General features: G+C 46.6%; 2 protein-coding genes across 2 annotated transcripts in view; one reads left to right on the top strand and one right to left on the bottom strand.

Annotated features, from left to right (window-relative positions):
* Positions 1-7,735: 7,735 nt before the first annotated feature.
* On the bottom strand, positions 7,736-13,614 carry cwf19l1 (CWF19 like cell cycle control factor 1). Its single transcript, XM_084447977.1, has 14 exons — positions 13,513-13,614; positions 13,124-13,208; positions 12,926-13,010; positions 12,711-12,812; positions 12,321-12,535; positions 11,608-11,723; positions 11,426-11,510; positions 11,159-11,305; positions 10,684-10,900; positions 10,497-10,576; positions 9,967-10,176; positions 9,371-9,490; positions 8,807-8,904; positions 7,736-8,432 (listed from the first exon to the last, which is right to left on the bottom strand). Exons 1-14 carry the CDS (start codon positions 13,533-13,535, stop codon positions 8,288-8,290), a joined length of 1,728 nt encoding a protein of 575 aa, XP_084304103.1. The 5' UTR covers positions 13,536-13,614; the 3' UTR covers positions 7,736-8,287.
* A 479-nt stretch (positions 13,615-14,093) lies between these two features.
* Positions 14,094-15,491, top strand: part of dmtf1 (cyclin D binding myb-like transcription factor 1) — an 8,027-nt gene continuing 6,629 nt past the window's right edge. The window contains exons 1-4 of the mRNA XM_084447974.1: positions 14,094-14,116; positions 14,723-14,832; positions 15,054-15,152; positions 15,311-15,396. Coding sequence (XP_084304100.1) covers positions 14,724-14,832; positions 15,054-15,152; positions 15,311-15,396 — 294 coding nt within the window. The 5' untranslated portion in view covers positions 14,094-14,116; position 14,723. The remainder of the gene's footprint in view (positions 14,117-14,722; positions 14,833-15,053; positions 15,153-15,310; positions 15,397-15,491) is intronic.

The raw sequence follows: 15,491 nt of genomic DNA, 5'->3' as shown, positions 1-15,491 counted from the left end.
CAAAGGTTATGTTTAGGTTTAGGGGTTTTTGGGGGGTTATGGTTAGGGTAGTCTTTCTCCAGACTCACTCCACATACCAGCCTACATAATAGAGTCTGTGCCACTTTGCCTCCCAAGCTGGTGTTCTGAGGGCGTGTCTAAGGGACAAAATTCAAAGAGTGACAGGTTGTAGCAGCAAATGAGAGACGCTAGCCCAGGTTAGATGGGCGGGGCCAGGTTGGGTGGGAACGCCTGATTGCGAAAGTCACGGGATTCCGGGGTTACTAATGAATTGCCAGGATTTGAACACCAGGTGTTTGCATGAAGTGTCCCAGACCCATAGAGAGATCTGCAGCGTTCAGTAACGTAGTTAGCGTAGCTTACGTAGTCAATCAGCAAAAGAACTCTCTTGGGTCAGGTGTTGAAACTATGGTTATGGTTAAATGGTTAGGGTTTAGGGCTAAGGTTGTGGTCCCCACAACATACAGTAAAATCAACATGGTGTGTGTGTGTATGTGTGTGTGTGTGTGTGTGTGTGTGCGTGTGTGTGTGTGTGTGTGTGTGTGTGTGTGTGTGTGTGTGTGCGTGCGTGTGTGCGTGCGTGTGCGTGTTTTTTAGGCGTGTATATTCTCCTCGCTGCGGGAGGTTTGATCATGCTGGTGGGCCTCCTGGGCTACTGTGGAGCCATGAGTCGCCGTGCACGCTGGGATTGGTGTGCATCACATCCTGTGTGTCTGTCTGTCTGTCTGTCTGTCTCAGTCTTATTTCACCGTCTAGCAGGCATGCTACCACATTGCCAAGAACAGATATATTGAGAGATTTTACGTCTAAGCTAGTTTTTCATCTTAAAGGTTTTGAAATAAACTTTTTCTTTCCCTCCCTCCAGTTCTTGGTGTTCCTGTTGCTCATTTTTGCCGTGGAGGTAGCAGCAGGTGTCTGGGGCTACTCCATGAAGATAAGGTAGACTTGTGCATGTCCGCCTCACTCCCATGCACAGTACCTGCTTATTCTACCATGACGATATTCACTGGCAATCTTCATATCGCATAACGCCCAACACTCTACTCCCTCTGTAATGAATGTTTGGCATCAGTCTGGTTGGTGGAACTAAAGTTACTGTACCACGTTTCCCCCTGTGCAGCTGATGATGCGCATCGTCAGTGACACCTGCCCATGGATGGTGTATGTGTTGCCCTCTAGCAGTGATGATAGTCATTATAGGCGACTGGAGGTAGTTCCCAAACGTCCCAACAGGGAGCAGTATAGTCTTGTTTTGGGCAGAGATTGAGAGGGGAAATTAATTTACCTTTTTTTAATGATTTTTTGTAATGAAATGTCTTGGCTGTGATTGCTACATCATTTGTCTAGTTTTTATATTACACAGACCTGTTTAAAATTAGCATTTGGGCAATTTTTTTTTTTTTTCTGCTCAGCACCACAACCATTCTGCAGCTCACACTGTTATATATCAAAAGATTGGGTATGCCAAATATCTCGTAGGTAGCCTACTGTGCCTAAAAAAGCTAAAATTAAAGCTACAAAGACTAGACTAAACAGTGTTCATATCATATATCCTATCTATCTGTAATAGGCCTATGTGGTATATCAACCAGAAGCAATGTGTTTCAAAGAATGCACAGCGTAGGGTGGAAACCTATGTGCCAAATCCACAGCAGGCGACTCAACAGCCCTTCATTCCCAGAATGCCACTGTTGATGTTGATCAGTACTTCAGTGCTTCCATCTCTGCCTGCCAGGATTCTGTTCAAACATGTTACCACTTCTTCCCTGGTGGTCCTGCACTAAAGGCAGGTACCTCAGCTGATAAGATCTATCTAACCCATCAATCACAGAAACACATGCACGCATTCTCTCTCTCTCTCTCTCTCTCCCTCTCTCTCTCTCTCTCTCTCTCCCTCCCTCCCTCTCTCTCTCTCCCTCCCTCCCTCCCTCTCTCTCTCTCTCTCTCTCCCTCCCTCTCTCTCTCTCTCTCTCTCTCTCTCTCTCTCTCTCTTTCTCTTACACACACATGGACACCTTGTCCTGACATTGATTCTACTGTCTGTTCCGTTAACTCCCACAAGCATAAAAACACCAGCAGCGATGCCCTTAGGTCCAACACAGACTGAGGATCATTTTCTCTTCCGCATGTCTGTCTGCCCACGGGAAAATCACCAGGGAACAGTTGGGGAAATATTGCCATATCATTGTTGCGTAGCATTATTTTTGATCTGAATGCAGTCTCTATTCTTATTCAAGATCTGTTTATTTATATACTGGGAATTTGACCAGGATAATGACATATGGTGAGGACAACATAGGACAGGTTGCAGGACAGGAGAGTGCACAGATATGACAGTGCAAATGCAAATACAGTGCAAATACAAAATACTACACAACCATTAAACATAGAGACACAACGCAAACCAATAGGCTATATCCAGAATAGAGCTTGGTGAGTGTGTGTCCAGTGTGGATGGGGAGTGTGGTGTGATAGGTCAGATTGCTCTCTGTGCTCTGGCGTTGGGCCTGTTGTGTTTCCTTCGCTGTCCCGGTCCTTTGTTTTTCTGACCCTCATCTCAGTATCAGTGTACCTGACTGTCTTGTGGTGGATGGGTGATGCTCCCCAGATAGACAGGGTGGCGGTGCGATTGTCCCCAAGTGTGTGTGTTTACCCATGATCCCATGCTGGGCCTAGAGAATATAACGTTGTTGTTGTTGTTGTTGTTGAATGTCAATGTTTTGATACGTCTGCAAGTAAAGACGTCATTGTCCCATACAGAAAGAAAAAGGCAAGATACTGCAATGTAGACTACATAATGTTGCAGATTTGAGATTAAACACACAGCCACAGTAGGAACTAAGTGATGGAGATGGGTCTTTCAGCTTGGATGAGAGCACATGCATAAAGCAAATTATTGATCGATAGACAGAAATTGATTAGATGTGTAGCAAGAAATGAGCCCCGAGACACTTTATAGCCTGCTTAGAAGTGACAGGAGAAGAATGGGTGCTATGTCATTGTGTTCGACATGGGTTTATGCCAAATGAGGACGACTTGTTTTCTATCTGATAGCTTTCCTCTAAATGCACAATCACAGGCCATAGCAACAACAAAACATTGAAATTGCACAACACCGTGTTTTCGAGCACCTGATGAATCTGTGCGGGAATCTGATTGATATCTCGACCAGAAATGAAAACATCCATTATTAGCTGAGGCTTCCACAAAAGTAGCTCCTGCTCTCCATCTTAACTCTGGCCCTGAACCATCAACACCAGGGTGCCAGCACTCAGCAAATCATTGTGTCTGTTTTACACCACACAGCCAAACACCTTTTGAAGAAGGATGTCATGCCTCTGTGACATTGAACATCATTCTTCCCTGCCAGCATGGTTCACTGGCTCTCCACCCTGCTGGTCTCTCTGTCGCTCTCTCCCAACCCAACCTACGTGCGTATAGCTGCCTATCTTGATGTTGTTTCCCATTAGAGGGTTAGGAAGTTCATGTCACCTCTGTGCAGGTCTGAAGATGCATGGAAGATGAACAGATAATAAGAAGCAGGGAGCGAGGGCGGATAAATGTTCTGGTGTTTACCTCAGCGCTTCCTCTCAGACGCTGAGGGCTCCGTGCCTCGTACATTCCTGAGACCAGGGAACTCTTCCAGGGTGAGAGCTTATACAGTACGCCTTAAATAATACTCAGGAAATTGAACAGACTCAAGGGGAAAGCTTAATCCGTGAATGTACTGTAATATCCCTCAGACATACAGTAATAATGGAGGAAGATGTCGAATGATGTGCCAGTGAAAATATTACATTTTGTTTAAACAGTTCTGATATTAAGCGTTAGTCAAGGCAAGTGTTGTGGTTGTAAAATTGTCAATTTTATTAACAACATAATTTTAATACAGTATGAGGTTGCATGTGACTAGCTACTGTAGCATGAGAACATTCTTTTTGCATGTCTTTTATAACACATAGGCTATCCCTAGAGGCAAAATAAAATGTCAAAGATGAAAAAGTGAGTGAAATTTAAATGGATACAGTATATCTAGATGCAATAGACTGTAGAGTGTAAACGAACATGAAGCAGGCATGACAATAGTTCGAGAGGAATCCAAGCATGACAGTGGATAGAGAGGACTCTGGGTAATCCTGATATCAAACCAGAGCAATCCACTGTCACCACAGAGTTCAAAAGCTGAAAAGATAAACGTGAACTGAAATAGAGAATTTGTCCCTGTAACTTCATTCATATACAACTACCATGTCAAATAGTTTATAGTCTAGGGCCTACCTTCTTTCAATTATATATTAGTCTGAGTGTACAACTGTAGGCTAGAAGCATTTTGTTGAAAAGGCATTTGGGTCCTGGCAAGCCAGCTGCTTTACAAAGGCAAACAAATATCATTAACATTATCAGTAAGAATTATCTTCACTCAAAACATAATGCAACAAAAACCCACCTGTGCATAAGGCACATAACAGGGTCCATGTGTATCAACTAAATATATATTGCATATGATTCATGCAGTGTGTGAAGACCCAGTGGCTGCAGCAGTTTAGTTGAAGGCATGCTTTGCGCATAAATTGGCTATCAGGATAACGTTACATCAGCAGGTAATAGGAAAATTCAACATCTGCAGTCTATGTGACAATGTTCTAGCAGTGAATCTCTCCGCAGTCGCTGAGGCTGTTTCTGGACTCCCCGTCACTGTTGCATTCTGTCCTCTGCGCCGCTGACCCAAGTGACATTTCAACTATTCCACCACCGGTCCCGTTGAAATCCAGGAGGCCCTGCAAGTGTTTAATGTAGTCTATGGCCGCACGCAGCGTTTCCACTTTGCTGAGTCTCTTGTCCTCGAACTCTAGGGGCAGATGCTCCCGGAGGCGCGCGTAGCCCTCGTTCACGCAGCGCACCCGTTGGCGCTCCCTCTCGTTGCGCTTGCGGATGAACGCGGGTTCGAAGGAGTAGTCGTACACGCCGAGATGCCCGTGAAAAGGGAAATATGAGAGCCGCCCGGCGAATCTATGACCATAAACCGAGTCCAGGTAAGAAGCGTCCACATGAAACGGCGTCAGCCCCAGCGCGTCCTTGCAGTGCGCTCTCTGATGCTCCACGGAGAGGCCAAAGGTCAAGGGTCGGACGTATGGCACTCGTTCGAAAAATTGCACGGTGTGGTGGTCAGACATTTCTCTGAAAGGGACGTTAATAAGTATAATAATGATTGTAAAAGTCTATAAGCACTCTGGGTTTGGTTAAACTTTCCATTCCACACGATAGTTCAGTTGATGGGCTTACCTTCTCTCAGTCTCTTCATCATCTCTCATCATGGGTTGATGGCTCCTTTTCAGTTTGGGAATGGACAGTGTTGATGCGGCCTCCCAAATGGTTTACCAGGTCCCTCTGTCTCTGAGACCAGCCTTGCTTTTGGTTCGTGCGCTGGGGGGTGTGATCACAAACTGGGCGGAGACACAATTCTTATCTACCTGTATGCTCTTATTTCAAGAAACGCGCCAACCAGACACTTCAACCAGGCGGCTTTTACCGTGACCTGAACTGGGCACCACCCCTGCAGAGAAAAGCCACCATGCACTCTCCCTTCTGGCAGAAGAAGAGAGAGACTCCTGAACTACCTCCGTCTTGCTACTGAAATGACTATTTTGGGGGGTCAGGGAGCGAAGCTGCGAGGGACACATTGTCTTTGTACCTTTTCTTTTTCAGCAACTTCTTCTTCTGCCATGGCTGTCTATGGCAGCCCATAGAACCATATGGTAAAAAGTTGAGACTTTTGGCACACTCATTCATGACAGTCCCATGACTCTTGTCATCAAGTCTCATGTCATCGTCTCAAACACTCCACCAACGTGTTAAAGTTGGAGGTGCGTTTATACATGCAACTTTTGACCCATTAGTCATATTTTCAAAAAGGAAGTTACCTTTGGATTCTTTGGCTCAAGCCGAGTTCAACGCACTATGATGTCATTTTCCGCCATATTGGAATTTTCAACAATCTGCACGTAACACGATAGGCATTATCTGTAGACCTATGTCTACAAAAGTCTTATAGGGATTTTGGATTTTCATGCGTTTGCTCATTACAGCCAATCGAAAGCGGCGGCAAACTCGCCAAACAGGAAATGGTGTTGTGTATCAGCAATGTTTTGACATATCAAAACTACATTTGGCAGACTCATCGGGGACAGGCCCGTGTCCCCTGTCACCAAGTCTCATGCCGACCCTTGCCAACCCCCGCGTGCTGTTGTCTATGATTTCTACTGTATGTGCAAGCTGGCACGTGGTGTTATTTGATCTCCTTGTCCGTTTAATCAGTCAAACAACATTAAATAAGACTGATTAGATAAACCAAAATGGTCCAAATAGCATTTAGTTAAATAATTCTAGCAAGTTCTATAAAACTTGTGAGGAACATGTAGCAATTAAGGCTTGTAAGACCCTCAGTTAGCATGCAGGCATGCAGGCATGCAGGCGTGGAACGCAGGCAAACTAGATCTAATGGGCTAACTTGTTCCGCCACTGTGTCTAGGCTACTATTTGCGCATGTAAGGGCCCATGGCAAATTTGTGTCCAGGGCCCGTGCTCATGATGTTCCGTCCATGGGCTAGCTGGTTCCATCCTACTAACCAGTCCTGAAGAGAAACAAGCCGGCCCAGCCCATAACCAGGCTGGGCCTGGTCTAGTTACTATATGTGTGAAGGAAGGAACATGAGAAATAAACCCCATCTAGTGAGTCTGAACCCAAGCCCCTTAGAGGTTATAATCGATTATAATCTCCAAGGGCGTGTGGGAGGTAAACAAGATGGCCGCTCATGAGTGGAAATATAGCATCTTCATCTATCTAATGGAAACATATTTCCTTAGCGTGAAAGGATTCATAATGAGCTACCCTTTCCTTTATCATTTACTAAATCCTGTCTGCTCTGCTGGGACCAGAGCAGCATCACTATGTACTGAGACATGTTCTGAGTGTTTCTGATGCTCTATGTATCGGTCTGTGATCCATACCTTGTCCCTCCAGAGCTGTCCTACTGTCATAGACAAGGTGTTCACCTCCAAACCGCTCGTCATTGGAGGGGTGGGCATCGGCCTCGGAGTCATCATCGTGAGACTCGCCTTCTCCACATTTCCTGGTACACAACATTTCAGTCAAAAATGTCCAGCAATTCGTTGAAAAGCATCAGATTGATGGGTTTGCAAACAGACCACGGTGGTCCTTTAACACTTGTGATCTGGCAAGTGACGTACACACACACACACACTTCTCTCTTTGTTCTTCAGCAGGATACGGTGCTGCGCTATCACGAGGTCCCAGGGCATAATGTAGACATACACACCCATATTGTGCCTTTAACTTAAACATGTATGTCCGTGCTTCAGAAATCACAGCCTCAAAACTGCCAATAGGTTTCCAACCCCCGTTAGCAGGACTCAACGTGTGTCCGGTCACAGCCTCCACACTAGATGGAAATGGTCACCTTTGAAGGTGTGGAACTCGTGTGCGGTTTATATGATGCTTACATGTGATGCTTACATGCTTGCTCTGAAAAACAATCAAGTTCATCATTGTTGTGTATTAAAAATACAATGAAATACTCTCTTTACTGTACCTTAACACATAGGAGACACGTTAACATTACATATTAGGGATGCACTGATGTTTCATGTTTTATTTATTTAATTTTTTTATTCCCCCTTTTGCGCCAGGGAAACAGAAATCTTCATTATTAAAAATATTTGCTTTAAAGTCTTTCAGTCCTTCATCGCACTATCCACGAATGAACACAAATCCAATCATACAAATTTATGAAAGAACCTTTAATATAACCTGTGCCAATGATTTTTGCTGCAGTTGCTTCACAGTTGTAGCAGTCTGCAGTCCTGATGCAGCCCGTCAGGAACTCTCTCGACGCTACATCGTTAACAGTTTAATGGGGACCCCAGTTAAGTTTATTATTCTCCATTAAAACAGCAGGTACTCCAATTAAAAAAAAACATAAAAAATCATCCAGCAATATAGTGAGAGCTGGTGGCTCGAAAAACGTGAGCAACATGTGTTGCAATGGAGGAAGGAAACCTCCCACATCAAGGACGCGCAACAGGTGCTCGACAAAAAAAAGCACAACTGTAAAATAGCTACGACATTCCGGCACCAATGGCCTTCATCAGGTGCAATACAGAAAATGTGAGGGGGGAGAGTATATATACATGTTCTCGGGAATATACAAGAGCAAAGATTCCCAAACTCCAGAAGTGTGTACAGGTATGTGTGTGTGTGTGTGTGTGTTCAGTCCTCCAGTGCGAAGTCGAAGGGCTGGAAGTCGTCTCGTAGCTGCTTGCTGCACTCCTCCTCCTCCTCCCTGCTCTGCTTGCACTCCTTCCAGTCTGCGCGTGTTGGGATGTTCAACACCGCCTCGCTCGCCAGAACCTCCCTGCGCACACAAACACATCAGCGTCTTACGTACCTCACATTTACACTTTTTACATTACAGTCATTTAGCAGACGCTTTTATCCAAAGCGACTCATAATAATTGCATTTAACGTAGGAAGAGCCAATGCACTACTACTTGCCAGAACTCACAAGTGCATCTCCTTTCTAAAACAAGTGACTAAGAGCATAATCTAGTGCTGAAAGCAAAGTGCAAGTAGGTGCTTAAGCTTACTTCGCCGATGTATGTTCACATTGTGACTCAGCTATTGTTAGGTCAAAACATATGGGAAGTCTGTTTATGCAAATGTGTGGCCTTCAGGCCAGCGTGTGACATGGCGGGCTACCGGTTAGCGACCGGAGCTCGGACTCCTTACCTGCCGAACTGGAGAGAGAACTGCTTCCGGATGCGGTAGTAGAGCTTTTCGCCAGAGTCCAGCTCCACGAAGAAGTAAGGCGTCCCGGGAGGAGCGAGCTGATTGGAGAACCGTCAGGAAACACGCCTGCGTTAGCTCAGAGTATTAGCTGTATCTTAGGAGCAGCGGCCAGTGAAGCATCTGTCTAGTGAAGGTTACGGTGCGTACTGTGAGGCTGAGAGGGGTGTGTTGTACCAGTGAAGCGTCTGTCTAGTGAGGGGTGTACTGTGTGAGGCTGAGAGGGGTGTGTTGTACCAGTGAAGCGTCTCTGTCTAGTGAGGGATACGGTGCGTACTGTGTGAGGCTGAGAGGGGTGTGTTGTACCAGTGAAGCGTCTGTCTAGTGAGGGTTACGGTGCGTACTGTGTGAGGCTGAGAGGGGTGTGTTGTACCAGTGAAGCGTCTGTCTAGTGAGGGTTACGGTGCGTACTGTGTGAGGCTGAGAGGGGTGTGTTGTACCAGTGAAGCGTCTGTCTAGTGAGGGATACGGTGCGCACTGTGTGAGGCTGAGAGGGGTGTGTTGTACCTGTTTGAGGTCTGTGTGTTCTGGGATCTCCGTCATTTCCATCTGCTGTTCCTGAGACTGAACCATGAAGGCCTCTTTTATGTCCTCAGTGGAGCACTTGTCCATGGGCACAGGCACCACCTATGGATGAGATGGTTAACAAGGTTAGGGTGTGTTTTTTGATAGAGTGGTAAATGGACTGCACTTATATAGCGCTTTTTTATCCAAAGCGCTTTACAGTGAAGGCCTCTCATTCACCCATTCACACACCAATGGTGGCAGCTGCCATGCAAGGCGCTAGCTAGCTAACCTGCTCATTGGGAGCAATTTGGGGTTCAGTGTCTTGCTCAAGGACACTTCGACAGGTAGTCAGGAGGAGCCGGGATTTGAAGTGCTGACCCTACGATAGAGTAAGTGTGGACCGTATCTGTGTGGGCAAATTAATCAGTGTGTGTGTGTGTGTGTGTGTGCTGCATGTCTGTGTGTGTGTGTGTGTGTGTGTGTGTGTGTGTGTGCATGTTGCATGCCTGTGTGTGTGTGTGTGTGTGTGTGTGCTGCATGCCTGTGTATGTGTGTGTGCTGCATGTGTGTGTGTGTGTGTGTGTGTGTGTTCATACCTGTAGCTGTAGGTGCTGACTGCGGTAGTTCCTCTCAAACATCACACAGCGCAGTCCTTTGCTCTGGTAGAACCTGCGGAGGACGGCCTTGTACCGGTCCAGCTCCTCCACCACCTCCGCGCTCAGATCCACCACTGACTGGTAATGACCGATGGGCAGCACCAACACATGCTGAGGGGTCAGACCGCCCTTAGCCATGGCCAGGTAACACTGGAGAGGAGAGACACACACACACACACACACACACACACAGTGACAGAAAGCACTCATTGATTTTCTTATATTCTTTAGTCACTTCTACCATGTGTCGGCCTCCCCGCTCTGCCTGTGTATGTGTGTGTGTGTGTGTGTGTGTGTGTGTGTGTGTGTTCTCTTTGCAGAGCGGTGCTGGTGGACAGAGTAGTGGTGTACAGAGCCAAAATGATTAAAATTGTGTCAGCTGTTAACTGTATCTGCATTCCTGCTGCTTTTCCCTAGGCCCTTATGGAGAAGGGTAAAAATCGTGCATGTGTGTGTGTGTGTGTACTCACATGTGTGCCAATACTGATGACTAGGTGTTTCTCCACCTGAGGGCTGGCCAGACAGAACCAGCAGGGCCCAGTTGGCTGAGCTGAGGAGAGAGGGACACATTAGTGTGTGTGTGTGTGTGTGTGTGTGGTCTGCTGTAGGGTCTAGACTATTAAGGTTCTTTAGCTGAACCAAAAGGCGCAGACTCACGGGGCCTGCGTGGTTGTTTGGGTTGCCGGTCTGCGTCCCACTGCTGCCCCTGACCGGGCCCCTGTCCCTCCTGGGGCTGTCCGAGGCTCTGCCTGTCTCCGTCCCAGGACTGCCCCTGGCCGCGCCCGTGTCCGTCCGAGGGTCTCTTCCTGCCCCGCCCCCCATACCCGCCCCCCTGCTTCTTGCTCAGGTCGAAGAAAAACTGGGAGGCCGGCTCCTGAGAGTGGGAGGGAGGGAGGGGGGGGGAGAGAGAGACTTATTAAGTTGTGACTTGCTAGTGTTGACCTCCTACTGAATATCAATCAATCAATCAATCAAAGCTTTATTTGTATAGCGCATTTCATACCCAGAGGCAACACAATGCGCTTTACAGAAAACAAGGGAGGTGGGCATACGACCCACTCTCTACATATTCCAGAGCCATATTCCAATATAGCACAGTGACCCTCCCGTCCTGCCAGGGGTCCATCCATACCTCCTCTCCCGTGGCTTCCAGGCGGGGCCTGTTCCCCTGCTCTCCCCCAGGCCTCCGGTAGGGGTTCTCAGTCACATCCTGGGGCTGCTTCACCAGCTCCGACACATCCATGGTCTTCATAGGGACGATGTTAAAGGCATACAGGTACTGCAGGGGGCAGAGGGAAACCAACGTTTACATTGAATATGACGACTGTAGACGGGATAGGGGGAATTGATCGATATCGTCGTTGTGTTCAGTGGTAGTAGTGGTGTTGACTTTGCGTACCTTCTTCTTGGCAGGGTTGTTAACGGTTGCCAAGGAGATGAATCGGCTGACATGCTGGGCACTCTCCTGCAGTACCTTGTGATTTCTGACAGAGACACACACACACACAGGTTAGAGGAACACACCTAATCTGACGGCAACAGCTGGACTCATAGATGCAGACTGATAATACGGTTATGTACCTGTACGGCAGTCTCTCATAGTGAACTCCCTCAACTGCAGCAAAGTGGTAACGAGGCTTCAGCTTGTCGGCCAGGGCAGCGATGGAATTTGATCCACAGAACTTTGTGTTAAGTTCCTGAAATATAAAAAGGACCAACTGTAAACAAATCCCGAACACAACCTGAGTGGAATTCTTATCTAGTGGAAAGTTAAAGACCAGCTAAAAAGTAGTGACGGGACATTCGATGCCAGAGGGCGTCAGAGCTTGTGTCGCTGATGTGAAGCGCACGGCGCCAAAGCAATGTGTCAGAGCTTGTGTCAAACGATGACGATCGCGTGACTGATGACGTCTGAGGCTTGGTGCTGCTTCAAACGTCATTGACGTACCGGAAAAGCTTTGAAGGTTTTAGCACAACCACTGCACCTTTGGCAGCATGCTATGACTCCTGCAAACCACCAGATGTCACTGTGCTCTACGTTTTCAATGCTCCAGAGTTTCGGCTCTTTTTCCGGCACAATCCGTTAGAAGCCCCAAAAGCTTTACAGGGCTTACAGGGCTGCCATCCCTACCAAAAAGCTCAAATATATGATCATACAACAGAAACACACACAGCCTCTCACTCCTCACTCACTCACTCACTCACTCACTCACTTACTCACTTACTCACTCACTCTTCCCCTACAGCCAGCTACATGCCTCAAAACACTAGCTGCATTTTTAAGAGATGCTTACAGGACTGTTGCCAAACTGCCACACTCCTTTGGGCCACTGGGAGGTCAACAGGATGTCCACTCCTCTGAACTTGGAGTTGTTGACCAGGGGAGACAGCAGACCCCCCAGGTCTTTGGGAGTGAAGCAGTGGGCAGGTGCTGGCTCCTGGAGGGCCTCTCGCCCGCTCACATACGCTATCTGCAGCCCTGATGCCCCCGTGAGCACACCCCGACGGCCTGGGACCACACACACACACACACACACACACACACACACACACACACACACACACACACACACACACACACACACACACACACACAAGGAAAAAACAAAAGAAATTGATTCAGGTCAAAGCTCTTCACAAAGCATTTCACAGATAAATTAGGTGCCTTAATGCCAGCATATTACCCAGATAGGTGATGTTTTCAGCCAGCTCACAGCCATCAGAGCTGGGGAAATACTTCACTGTTTCCTGGCTAGCTGCTCCCAGGATGTAGGTGTGGATGGGTGCTGAAGATGAAAATAGTTATTAATCAACACCTTTACAAATCAGTTGGGACGAAGTGCCCCATGAAAACATTCTGAGATTCAAGGAAAAAGTTGTGGGTAGTTTGAATAGCTGCCTTTCTTAGCTCCAGATGTGTACTCCTTCCACTCAGCCGCTGCCTCGGCTGAGCACCCGAAGAAGTCGCCTACACACAACAGCAGCTGTAAGCAGACAACAAAAGATGCGTTTCATTAGCTATGTCTTGTGAGATTCGGAAAAAGTGGCACACCATAGTGCTAGCTGCCTATGTCATTCAAAATCGAAAACCACTTACATCAAACTGCCCACTCTTTTTCTGTATGGTACGCACACGATTGAAAAGAGCGTGAACTCTTCCAACCACATCGCCACATGCAAGTCTGGAATGGAGAAGAGAAAAGTAACGTGCTTATTCGTTTGAATGCAAAGAGCTCACTAGAGACTTTTACTGGTCACACGATTTAGCTAACTTAGGTCTCAGTAGCTGGAACTGATTTGACGAGAACTCACTTAAGCACAGTTAGCTAGTATAACGTTAGGAATATTGAGTTAGCTAGTAGTAGTGCTAGCTAGCTAGCTCAGAGGAACACATCTCTGTACATTTCAAGTGGTATTCACCTGAATACGATTTCACTACCTGAACTAAGACCAACTTATACCAACTGTAAAGATAATCAAACGTACACTCTCATAGGCTGCTCTCCCATTCCGTTCTATATCAAACACAAAATGTTTATTGAATTGTGTCAACTTGCTTGGCACAATGTTGCTTGAACTGTACGTCGATGATAATCATCCGACAAGAAATGTCTCGCGGAACTTAATAACATAGATAGAATAGAATATTTCCCTCTTTCCAGAAAATGTACACTTCTTCACTAAGCAACCAGCTAAAATAGTTATTTATATAATCTTAGTATTTGTAATTTATGCAGTGCTAAAAATATATCTTTCAGTGCGCTAAAAGGTTTATAGCACACACAATGTTAACGAACTCGGAAGACTATGACGGTGAAACCATTTAGGGTTGCCAAATTTTTACCAAACAGCAATGTCATCTGGATTTAGATTGATGTTTTATTATCTGCTCCAAAGTCAGTGTACAAACATGACTGCCTTATGTATTCGACATACTCTGAGTTTTTCGCCCATATCATCACCTACCTGAACTAGATTTTGAAGCAAGCCACAGCTACAATTCTGGCAACCCCCAGATTTCCTCGCACAGTCCATCCTGGCATTTGTCTCCATCCTGGTCTCTCCGAAGTGCCCGGACTCAAAACAGGAAGTAAGTAACAAAATCAAACCTAAAATTCACTTTCTGTTTGAGGTGGTAAATGGGCAGAGCCGAGTGAGCGTAATGCGAAATAAGCACTTCATAGAATAAAGCTCTAATGTATGGTCCTTTTGCAAAGACGGCATGAGCCTCCCCCACTGAACTAACATGGCGTCTGAGACTTTTCGTCTTCTTTCATTTAGCTAGCTGACCAGTAAAGCTGTAGAACGGGCTAGCAGCGTGCTAGGCTAGCCCATGATATTGACTGTAACGTTCATATCTGCAGACCTGTAACCGTGAATCATGTTCTATGGCATAAGCCTCTAATATGACTGAAATATAGCATAGCTTATTTGTTGTATGCATGTTGAATTCGCATATGCTACTTAAATATTATTGCGCAGCACTCCCAGGAAAGCTAGGTAGCCTGGCCAGCACCTCACCCCCTATGGCTGCATCCCATCACGGATGCTTTCTCATTCCTACATTCACTGATGACACAAAAACGACCACGAGTCATCAGTTACTAACTCTCAGCCTCATGTTCACATTGCAGTGGTGTAATACATACTAGTATGAGTGATAACACATTAAGCATGAGCTCTGATTCATACCCAGCATGAGTGCAGGGGAGGGGGAGGAGGAGACAGTGACTCTGGAGGCAGTCAACTCTGTCACCCTCACCCAGGACAGCGATGGCAGCATCATACTGCACTGCCCCTCGAATGGTGGGTACACACGCACACACTCATGTTTTCAAGGATGTTTATTTGTAATTTTTAATAGGTACAGGTACCATGTACAATTAAATGCTCATCACACCCCTCCTGTCAATTCAATTCAAATGAGCTTTATTAGCATTAAATACAATGGTATCTGTTGCCAAAGCAAAATCAATCATGTCAATACACTGGTGTGTGTGTGTGTGTGTCCATGTCGGTGCTAGCAGATGACGACTCGGAGCCCATCCAGAAGAGACTGCGGCTGACCAATAACGACCACGAGGAGATAGACTGTCCCCAGCAGTTCTCTGTGGTCACGCTCCCCAGTGAGTCTCGTTTCGTACTCCTCGTCATGGCTTTGTTAGGTTTAATGACCGCAGAACACGGACAGTACACACAGACAGACCCATCTTCTCACACGTGCCACCCTGCCCAGAGAGTGCTGTAATTGGCTGACGGGCGATGTGATGTGACCCACACACAGTGTCGGAAAACGACGAGAGCTTTGAAGTGACGATGACCGCCACGGCTGATGATGAGCTCACAGAAGAAGGTGTGGCCCAAATCCAGGTGAGTTCATCTGCCGTCTCCTACGGCTGGTTTGTGGTGGTCTATATTGTTTGTTTGATTATTTTATTTAAAAGAAGGGACAATGCACATTAATC

The sequence above is a fragment of the Borostomias antarcticus genome (genome assembly GCF_949987555.1).
Source record: "Borostomias antarcticus genome assembly, chromosome: 13".
NCBI classification, from domain to species: Eukaryota; Metazoa; Chordata; class Actinopteri; order Stomiiformes; family Stomiidae; genus Borostomias; species Borostomias antarcticus.
The sequence above is the reverse complement of the archived record's forward strand: the minus strand, read 5'-3'. Positions and strand labels throughout refer to the sequence as shown.

Coding starts and splice junctions, on each gene's coding strand:
- cwf19l1 (XM_084447977.1), bottom strand. CDS start 13,535: ATGGGAGAGCAGCCTATGAGAGT. Junction 10,577..10,683: donor CAAACAACCACGCAGGCCCC/GTGAGTCTGCGC, acceptor CTCTCTCCTCAG/CTCAGCCAACTGGGCCCTGC. Junction 8,905..9,370: donor AACACACAGACCTCAAACAG/GTACAACACACC, acceptor TTCTCCAATCAG/CTCGCTCCTCCCGGGACGCC.